This window comes from Pongo pygmaeus, chromosome 13 (genome assembly GCF_028885625.2).
Source record: "Pongo pygmaeus isolate AG05252 chromosome 13, NHGRI_mPonPyg2-v2.0_pri, whole genome shotgun sequence".
Classification (NCBI taxonomy): domain Eukaryota; kingdom Metazoa; phylum Chordata; class Mammalia; order Primates; family Hominidae; genus Pongo; species Pongo pygmaeus.
In genome coordinates this window covers 51397586-51408729 of record NC_072386.2, presented here as the reverse complement: position 1 = coordinate 51408729, position 11144 = coordinate 51397586, and the positions used below count along the sequence as shown (strand labels likewise).

Here is an 11144-nt window from a genome sequence, read left to right as displayed (position 1 = left end):
AACAGCATGGTACTGGTACCAAAACAAAGATATAGATCAATGGAACAGAACAGAGCCCTCAGAAATAACGCCACATATCTACAACTATCTGATCTTTGACAAACCTGACAAAAACAAGCAATGGGGAAAGGATTCCCTATTTAATAAAAGGTGCTGGGAAAACTGGCTAGCCATATGCAGAAAGCTGAAACTGGATCCCTTCCTTACACCTTATACAAAAATCAATTCAAGATGGATTAAAGACTTAAACGTTAGGCCTAAAACCATAAAAACCCTAGAAGAAAACCTAGGCATTACCATTCAGGACATAGGCATGGGCAAGGACTTCATGTCTAAAACACCAAAAGCAATGGCAACAAAAGCCAAAATTGACAAATGGGATCTCATTAAACTAAAGAGCTTCTGCACAGCAAAAGAAACTACCATCAGAGTGAACAGGCAACCTACAAAATGCGAGAAAATTTTCTCAACCTACTCCTCTGACAAAGGGCTAATATCCAGAATCTACAATGAACTCCAACAAATTTACAAGAAAAAAACAAACAACCCCATCAAAAAGTGGGCAAAGGATATGAACAGACACTTCTCAAAAGAAGACATTTATGCAGCCAAAAAACACATGAAAAAATGCTCACCATCACTGGCCATCAGAGAAATGCAAATCAAAACCACAATGAGATACCATCTCACACGAGTTAGAATGGCAATCATTAAAAAGTCAGGAAACAACAGGTGCTGGAGAGGATGTGGAGAAATAGGAACACTTTTACACTGTTGGTGGGACTGTACACTAGTTCAACCCTTGTGGAAGCCAGTGTGACGATTCCTCAAGGATCTAGAACTAGAAATACCATTTGACCCAGCCATCCCATTACTGGGTATATACCCAAAGGACTGTAAATCATGCTGCTATAAAGACACATGCACACGTATGTTTATTGCGGCATTACTCACAATAGCAAAGACTTGGAACCAACCCAAATGTCCATCAATGATAGACTGGATTAAGAAAATGTGGCACATATACACCATGGAATACTATGCAGCCATAAAAAATGATGAGTTCATGTCCTTTGTAGGGACATGGATGAAATTGGAAATTACCATTCTCAGTAAACTATCGCAAGAACAAAAAACCAAACACCGCATGTTCTCACTCATAGGTGGGAAGTGAACAATGAGAACACATGGACACAGGAAGGGGAACATCACACTGTGGGGACTGTTGTGGGGTGGGGGGAGGGGGGAGGGATAGCATTGGGAGATATACCTAAAGTATAATAAAAATAAAGAAAGAAAGAAAGAAAGAAAGAATAGCCATTCTGACAGGTGTGAGACGTTATCTCATCACAGTTTTGATTTGAATTTCTCTGATGATTAGTGATGTGGAACATTTTTTCATATGTTTTTTCATATGTTTGTTGGCCACTTGTATGTCTTCTTCTGAAAAGTGTCTGTTCATGTCTTTTGTCCATTTTTAAATGGGGTTATTTGGTTTTTGCTTGTTCAGTTATTTAAGTTCCATATGGACCCTGGATATTAGACCTTTGTCAGATGCATAGCTTGTGAATATCTTCTCCCATCTGTAGGTTGTCTGTTTACTTTATTAATAGTTTCTTTTGCTGTGCAGAAGCTCTTTAGTTAGGTCCCACTTGTCAATGTTTGTTTTTATTGAGATTGCTTTTGGGGACTTAGTCATAAATTATTTCCCAAGACTGATGTCCAGAATGGTGTTTCCTAGGTTTTCTTCTAGGATTCTTATAGTGTGAGGTTTACATTTAAATCTTTAATCCATCTTGAGTTAGTTTTTGTATATGGTGAAAGGTAGGAGTCCAGTTTTATTCTCTATATGGCTAGCCACCTATCTCAGCACGATTTATTGAATCAGGAATCCTTTCCCCATTGCTTATTTTTGTTGACTTTGTCAAATATCAGATGGCTATAGGTGTGTGGCTTTATTTCTGAGTCTCTATTCTGAGTCTCTGTTCCATTGGTCTATGTGTCTGTTCCATTGGTCTATGTGTACCCAGTACCATGCTGTTTTGATTACTGTAGCATGTTTCCAGCTTTGTTCTTTTTGCTTAGGATTGCTTTGGCTGTTCAGGCTCTTTTTTGGTTCCACATGAATTTTAGAATAGTTTTTTTTCTAGTTCTGTGAAAAATAACATTGATAGTTTGAAAGGAATGGCACTGAATCCACAGATTGCTTTGCATAGTATGGCCATTTAAACAATTTTGATTCTTCTAATCCATGAGCATGTAATGTTTCCCATTCATTTGTATCATTTATGATTTCTTTTGGCAGTGTTTTGTAGTTCTCCTTGTAGAGATCTTTCATCTCATTGGTTAGATGTAGTCTTAGGTATTTTATTTTTTTGTGGCTATTGTAAATGAGATTGCATTCTTTATTTGGTTCTCAGCTTTAACATTATTGATATATAGAAATGATACTGACTTTACATCCTGAAACTTTACTGAAGTCATTTATCAGTTCCAGGAGCCTTTTGGTGGAGCCTTTAGGGTTTTCTAGATATGGAATCATATCATCTGCAAAAATAAATAATTTGACTTCTTATTTTCCTATTTGAATGAGAGGGTATGTCTTGATGTGGTATCTGGAAACTAAGTGTCTGAAAAGCTCAGTTTTGCTATGAGAAAAAAACCATTCTCTATCAAAAGGAATCAAGGCTTAATAAAAGACTTCATATTTTACATTGAAGGATGAGGAAGCATATAAAGAAAATAGGCATCAAGGTTGGTGGCTGAAATAATACAGAGAAGTAAAATCAAGTGCAAGTTCAGATTTGGTGATTTGGAGTCTCAACTTTGAATAGACAATGTGTGTTCTACATTATGTAGCCTAATTCAGGGATTTCTTTAACCTTTAGTCTCAGGTTTGAAAGAGGAGTTCTGATTCAGAGTCTGGGAGTGTTCCTGAAACCACTAGTGTTTCTATAGGCAATAGAGGAAAAGTCTACCCTCTGGAACAAATTGGTTTTTAGGGAGCCCTTGCTGCCCTTTTCAGGCCTTTAAACACATAGACAAATCCTCCATCAGCCTTCATGTTTACAAGAACAAGTCTCACTTTTTAACTTAGGGAAACACACCACTCAGGACAAGGCAATAATAAACACTACTAAATTATGTGAAAGGGTTATAGAACATAAACTCAAAGGAGGACTGAAGTTGGTTTGAATGCACAGCTGGATGCTTCATTGTAGCCACATAGGCATGAGTAGGGCAAACTGCTGAAATTTGCTGAGCATCAAATTATGTTCCACAAGATCATGCTCGCAAGAATTACCAGAATATCCAACAAAATCACTAGAATCTAAGACTTGCTCAAGAATATTCCCTGAGAATAGGCAGCCATAGAATGAGCTAAGTGAAGCCCGACCACAAGACCTCACTGGATTAACGTCCTGATTTTTCCATTGCATAAGTTTACTCTGGGCAGAATTACGGTTGGGGGGAGGTTGGGGTGGGAGGTTGGCGGGGGAGAGTGGATCCACACTCTGATAGACCCTATTTAACTAGTTTTACTTTACTGTGCAGACTACCTCCCACAACAGGTAACCTTGAATGTGGGCAGACATGCTTCCAGAAATGTGAGTGGAGGCAGGGCGGAATAAAGAAAATGCAACTGCAAAATTGAAAATTCATACTAGCACAATGATGTTTAAATGATTTTCAAGTGTTGGAGCTGGTGTGGTGGAAAAGAGTTGCCTGACGCTTTGGTTTGAAGGCAGGGCTTGTCATTTACCATGTCAGGAGAAATTCCTCTCCTTTCGACAATAATCTCTGCACTGCCTACCTCAGGAGTTCCTCGCGATGCCAAAACGCCGCCAGAGTGGGTTGCGCCTCAGCTGAGCACTGATTCTGCAGCCTGGCGCTTTGGGCGGGAAGTACCACCTCGGCAACCCTGACCAGCCCGGCTCCCCACCCCCACCACCCGGAAGTGAACACCACGAGCTAGCGTGTCTACTTCACAGGCCAGGTCGTCAACCCAACTGCCAAGGTGTCCATTGTGCCAGCTGGGCCATGGATCCCTCCCGCCTGAAATCTGACTCCACCCGCCAAGAGTCTGAGCCTGCAGGCCTAGATTTCGACTCTGCTGGCCAAGATTATTTCTCTGCAGCCCAATAATTCGACTCTTTCTACCAAGAATTGGACCTGGACTCTCTTAACGAAGATCTTCTTTCCCAGTCCATGCCACATGCCAGGACAGAGACCTCTGTGGGCACATATGAATCCCACTCGACTTCTGAACTGGAGGATCTGACAGAGCCCGAGCAAAGAGAGCTCAAAGCCAAACTCACTAAATTAGAGGCTGAAATTGTAACCCTACGCCACGTACTAGCAGCCAAAGAGAGACGCTGTGGGGAGCTCAAGAGGAAGTTAGGCCTTATGGCCTTGGTAGGGCTGAGACAGAATCTGTCCAAGAGCTGGCTTGATGTTCAGGTCTCCAACGCCTATGTGAAACAGAAGACATCAGCTGCTCTGTCCACTATGGGCACTCTCATCTGCAGGAAGCTTGGAGGCGTGAAGAAGTCGGCCGCATTCAGATCTTTTGAAGGTCTGATGGGGACAATCAAGTCCAAAGTCGCAGGCGGCAAAAGAGCTTGGCCCTGACTGTCTTTCTTCTGCAGAGGGTGGGGTTGATCTGCTCTCAGTTTTGGGGAGTGGGGAAGACCCACTCCAGATTCCAGGGAGTGGGAATGATCCACTCCCAGTTCTGGAGAGTGAGGATGACCATCTCCACTTTCTGGAACCAGAATAAGCCCCCTTGGTAACCTTGCCTGGTACTAAACCAGTGCAAGGACCCCCTTCTCTCATTACATTTGCAACTCTGCCCAACAAAAACAAGCAAGCAAACCACAATGGTTAAGTGGTTAATTCACAGGAAATTGACAGAATCCAGTTTTGAGAAAAGAACATAGATATTTGCTGCTTTTAAGATAGAGAACCCAAAGTTTTGTAGTACCTGGTTATTTTGCACTTAAGTTTGTAGACGAAATGTGTCATTATATTAGCTTTCCTGAGACTGTATCTAATGGGCAAGTCAGTGGCTCCAGAGGGGTCTTAGGCCAAAGCCCAAACTCTCTTTTGGAAAACTAGTTTATTAGAAAGCCAAAGTAGGGTACTGTTTAAGCTTGAAAGAGGTATGAAGTAATCTGTAGCGTTTTTTGGTTTGTTTGTTTGTTTTCCCTTCCCCATTTCCTTCCTTCCCTCAGTCTCAGACAAAGTCACCTTGAAAGCTCTACCTGGCCTACAACTTTTATTTTAAAAAGATGATCAAGAAAACTTCATCTTCTCTGAGACGCAGAAAAAGAGGGGAAAATAGTGGTAGTGCACTAATTGTTACATTATTAATATAGCTTTTGTAAAACTTGTTTGTTTTCAAAGGTCTGGACTAAGCAAAACAACAGTGTCAGTTTAGGAAATTATTACTACTTTGGACACAAACTGAAATTGCAACTTTGCCTTGTGCTTTGTTTATAATTTCTTTATATATCAAAATGAGTGTTTTAAAGTTTAACCCTTGAAGCAGCATGTCTTTGCCATAGCAGCACTTCACTTAAAAGGAAGAAATTGCCTCTCTGGCAGCAATTCCTAGTTAGTTACCACCTCCAGCTGAGGGGCTGGAGGAAAACAGGTATAGCCAAATTCAAGAAAGATAAACCCCTGTCTCAAGGAACATTTTAAAAAGAATGTCTGTCCCCTGTGATGCTGGCTGTTATGCCTTTGAATGGACCTAACTATACATCTTTGTTCTTAACTCCAAGTCTGCCCTTCTTTTTAGGAAATTCTAAATGAGAAGGAAGCAGAATATAACCCTCTGGAGAGCTCAAAACAGTAGGAACCTGGACTGTGCTTGTTTGAATTTTCTGATATCTGATTTTCACAGGAATATACTTTTTGTTTGTTTTCCTTTTCCATTTTCAAAATGCCAAGATCTGGGAGCCTCTTTCACTCCTCTAGACACACTGCCTGAGATAGAAGTTTGCGTCTTATTGGCTGTGGGCAGAGACTAGGACCCTTATGGGTACATTTCAGTAACCTCTCACTGCCTAAAATGGTAGTCCCTCCAGCCTAAGAAGATGATTCTGTTTTGTTGACTCTTGAATGCTCCCCCAACATTCCTTTGGTTTTCGTATAAGCAAAACCAAATACCACTATAAATATAAAAGCATTTGGTAAACTGTAAAGTTACTCATGTATCCCAACCCTCCACAGATTTCTGAAGATAAAGTTTTGTTTGGATTAAAACAAGATGTTTTACTATTTTGCATGTTTTTTAATTTGTTGTGTTTATCAACCAAAATGGCTTTGTATGCTGGAGAACAAGAGGTGAGCCTGCAGCATACAGGAAATGAAAGTAGTCCAACAGGCAAAGGCTTTGACATATTTCAGGAAGGCTTGTGTTAGGGACAATCTCAGATTATTATCATGGGCCAAACCTGAGAGATGTTATATTTTATTTAATAATTTCTACAACAGTAGTAAGTTTCCCCAGTAAATTCTCAACTCCGTAAAAGTAGTAAAGTACATATTTATTTTTGTTGATCATTGTTTTCCCATTTCTGGCTTAGGATTGGTCTTCAATAAACACATGTTAAATCAAGGAAGGAATTAACATCATATACTTCAGACATCAAATATGGAATCTAAGAGATTATCAACAACATGAACTTGTTGACAAGTTCCTTCTGCTTTTAAACAAAAATATCTTGTTTATTCAAAGCCAGTCTGAGACCCTACTATGTATCAAGAACTGTCCCAGGTTCTGAAAGCATAGAAGTAAATTAGACATCCTACGTGCCCTTGAGAAACACTCAGACTTTCAAATCATTGTAATTCAGTGAGTGCTAAAATAGAGCTGTGTGCCAGAGATAAAAGAAGTCCTGAGGAAGGGGTGTTCAACTCTGTCTTGGTAGGTCAGTAAGGACTTTAGAGAGACAGAAAGTCTTAGAGGACTAGAAGTTTGCCAGACAGACAAGAATAGAACATTCCAGACAACATCCAGAGGAACTGAGTCACAAAGGAATGTATAAGAATGGCATATGCTAGGAATTCACAGTAAATCACTGTGGCTAGAGAGGAAGGGGAAATGGTGTTACATGAGTGAGGGACGGGAAATGGTGTTACGTGAGTAAGAAAAAATAAGCAGGGGGCAAAATCATAAGTAGTCTTACATACTACCTTAGATATTAATATTTAAGCCTGTAGGAAATGGGAGGCATTGAAGCACTTAAGTAAAAAAGTAACTATCAAATTTTTGTTTTAGATTACTCTGGTCATCAGAGAACTAGATTAAGTATTTAAGAGGTAGAATCTCTCAGACTTAGGAACCAACTGCATGAGGCGGGGGTTGGGGGTTAAATTTGCAAGATAATAAGGATGTAGAATTGAAAAGGCCTGATATTATTGAAGCTGGAGTTGCACATTCATTTTGCTTTGGCTTTTTTGTATCAGTGGTCATGGGCACCAAATAAAATGCTTCCACGAACATTTGGATTCTGGCTCCAAAGTTTCCTCAAGATTTCCTTTTTCCACCAGTTTCTACCCTTCCTATGCATTGGCTTTCTTCATCTTCTTCCCTGTCTACCCGCATAACTTGATCATCTCCACTCATCTAGGCCTATTTGGATTTTGTAGCCTAGCTTAAGTCTGTTTAACTTGGCCAATTCAGGATGCTATTTTCAATAGTTTGTAGAATAATGTGGACACCCAAAGATTCACATCCTTAGGTTTCACTCAGTACCTGAGAACTACTAGATGGGAATGATACTGAAACAAAATTTCCTGAGGCTCTCAGTTTTCTGAGACTTTAATTGTCCATGTGAGTAAAGGGATTAGGATAGAAAATCGAGACAAGATGACATGGCCTGGCCAGGCACGGTGGCTCACGCCTGTAATCCCAGCACTTTGGGAGGCCAAGGTGGGCGGATCACGAGGTCAGGAGATAGAGACCATCCTGCCTAACATGGTGAAACCCCGTCTCTACTGAAAAAAAAAAAAAAAAAAAAAAAAAAATTAGCTGGGCGTGGTGGTGGGCGCCTATAGTCCCAGCTACTCGGGAGGCTGAGGCAGGAGAATGGCGTGAACCCGGGAGGCAGAGCTTGCAGTGAGCCAAGATAGCACCACTGCACTCCAACCTGGGTGACAGAGCGAGACACCATCTCAAAAAAATAAAAATAAAAAATAAAAAAATAAAAAGATGACATGGCCTTGATGTTTATGTCTTCCCACCCCAAATTCGTAGGTCAAAATCCTAACCACAGGGTGATGGTATTGGGAGATGGGGCCTTTTGGGAAATGATTAGCCCTCACAAGTGGCTTATCAACAAGCCAAAGGGAGTTTGATTGCCCTTTTCACCATGGGAGGACACAGTGAGAAGGCACCATTCATAACCCAGGAAACAGGCCTTCACCAGACACTGAATCTACAGATATCTTGATCCACCTCCAGAACAATAAAAGATAAATTTCTGTTAAGCTACCCAGTTTATAGCAGCCCAGATGACTAAGATACAAGAATTGAAAGTTATACTTCCCACAGATAACACTTTCCATGCTGCTGGCAAGGATGATGATAGAATACCAATCCCTATGTTCATTAGTATCCTACATGCCCCAGAAAAATACTAGCATCACTCCCAAAGAAATTCGCCAGCATTTTCTAGAGGCTCCTCTGCTTTCTGATCCATCAAAATGCCAAGTTCCAGATTTGAAAGAAAGTACTTTTATTACATGCTCTACTATCAAGGCTTGCGTGGACTAAAGAGAGGTGATTAGCAACCACTGACCCAGACCTGTGCAGGTTTCCTGATAGTGCCAGGCAATGTGCTTGATGGCTCCACCTATCAAGGGACCATGATGGCACAGGTTGATTCCGCGAAGGATTTGCATCTGGGCACAGAATTTCAGTTTCTTGCCTGTGGACTGTAATGTAAGGAAAAAGGATGAGCATCACTCTATTGAAACAACTGTGGAAAGAGGATTTCAGAAAGATGATAGAGTGGGAAACACAAGAAATCTGTCTCTCTACTTAGATAACAATTGAGCTGGTGAATCAATGTGATGTAAAAATTTTGGAACACTAGAATGTACTGAAGGCTTGCAACTTCCAGGGGAAGGCTTGAACAATAAATTGTAGTTAATTTCAGTACTCTGAACACAGTACCATCTACCCATCCCCAGTCCCAGCTCTGTAACTGGCAAATGTGCATATGTTTCTGGAACAACCTGTACATAGCTTGTGAGAGCCAGGGTTGGCAAAAAGGACCCTGTCTTCCAAATAATAGAGATCTGTGCTCTGATCGATCATTGATTGCTGCTTCTGCTCACAGAGGTGCAGACAAAGAGGTGGGCAGCCATTGTTGTTGTACCTATCCCCACTGTGGCAAGCCCCTCCCCACTAGCTGAAGTGACTTCTAAGGGACTTAAAGGGCCAGTGCTCTTTTTTCTCCCCTTCATTTTTCTCTTTTCCCTCTTTTGGGAGCCAGACATTCAAAAACAACTGCATATATGGGAGAAATTAGAAAGTGATTGTGCATGCCCAGGGAAAAACTCAGAAAATACCTGAGAAGAACTTAAATTTATATTTCAGGTTAATCCTTGGAACAGAGATAGCCTACAAGAATAAAAAATAATAATAATAAACAAAAACAATAACAAAAAAATTAAATTCTGGGAAATGGGGGGAATCTAATTACCAGAGTTACCACGTTACTAGATTCGAATGTCCAGTTTTCAAAAAAAAATCAGAAGGCATACAAAGAACAGGAAAGTATGGCCCATTCAAAGAATAAAAATAAGCCACATGTTCTGAAAAAGAACACATGGCAGATATAGTAGACAAATACCTTAAAACTATCTTAAAGATGCTCATAGAACTAAAGGGAGATACAGAGAAAAGAAAACTATGCATGAACAACATGGAAATATAAATAAAGATATAGAAAACTAAGGGGAGAAAAAGAAATTCTGGAGTTAAGAAGAACAATAACTGAAATGAAAAATTCACTGGAGGGATTCAAAAGCAGATTTGAGCAGACAAAAGAAAGAACTAGTGAATCTGAGAAAAGAAAATGAAAATTATTGAGTCTAAAGAACAGAAGGAAAAAAACATTGAAGAAAAGTGAATAGAGCCTAAGGGACTTAAAGAACACCATCAAGCGGATGAACAAATACAATGTGAGAATTCCAGAAGGAAAAGAGAGAGACAGAGAAATGAGCAGAGAGTATATTTAAATAAATAATGTTAGAAAACTTTACAAATTTGAGGAAAGATGTAAATATAAACATCCAAGAAGTTTAACAAACTCCAAGAAAAATGCACTGACAGAGACTCACACAAAAACACATTATAATCAAACTTTGAAAGACAAAGACAAAGAAAGAACCTTGAAATCAGAAAGAGAAAAGCAATTCATCACACACAAGAGATACTCAATGAGATCATCAGCAGATTTTTCAACAAAAACTGTGAGGCCAGAAGGCAGTGGATCAATATATTCAAAATGCTAAAAGTACAAAAAGCAAAACTGTTATCCAAGAATCCTATATTTGGCAAAATTATCCTTTAAAAGTGAGGGAGAAATTAAGACATTTCCAGATAAACAAAAGCTGAGTTAGCTCATTACCACTAGACCTGTGGCTATAACTCATAGCCACATGAAGAAATAAAGATGTTAATAAAGGTAAATACAGAGGCAATTATAAAAGCTAGTGTTACTGGAACAATGGTTTGTAACTCCACTTTTTGTTTTCTATACAATTTAAGAGATTAATACATTTAAAAACATATTAATCTAAAAGTTAGCATTATTGTAACATTGCTTTGTAACTCCATATTTTATTTTCTACAAAATTTGAGAGAATACTCCTCGAGAAGAGCAACTCCAAGACACATAATTGTCAGATTCACCAAAGTTGAAATGAAAATTCACATTTAAATAAATATTCATTTAAAGACATACATTCATTTAAATACATAAATTCATTTAAATACAAAATGTAAATGAATACATTTAAAGAAAGTATTCATTTACATTTTTGGACTCACAGTGTAAAATAATGTAATCTTGTGACATTAACAATCAAAAGAGGTGAGGGCAGAGCTATAAAGGAGCAAAGAT

General features: G+C 39.4%; 1 protein-coding gene across 2 annotated transcripts; it reads left to right on the top strand.

Moving 5' to 3' along the window:
• The first annotated feature begins 3988 nt into the window (after positions 1 to 3988).
• Positions 3989 to 7502, top strand: TPD52L3 (TPD52 like 3). Of its 2 annotated transcripts, none has more exons than XM_054500814.1 (2): positions 3989 to 4576; positions 5804 to 7502. In XM_054500814.1, exons 1-2 carry the CDS (start codon positions 4210 to 4212, stop codon positions 5815 to 5817), a joined length of 381 nt encoding a protein of 126 aa, XP_054356789.1. In that variant the 5' UTR covers positions 3989 to 4209; the 3' UTR covers positions 5818 to 7502. The 2 variants fall into 2 exon arrangements, with proteins under 2 accessions (XP_054356789.1, XP_054356788.1); XM_054500813.1 differs by having other exon boundaries at positions 3989 to 4652.
• Positions 7503 to 11144: the final 3642 nt, after the last annotated feature.

Bases quoted from the DNA above. Each gene is read 5' to 3' on its own strand.
- TPD52L3 (XM_054500813.1), top strand. From the start codon at position 4,210: ATGCCACATGCCAGGACAGAGACCTCTGTGGGCACATATGAATCCCAC.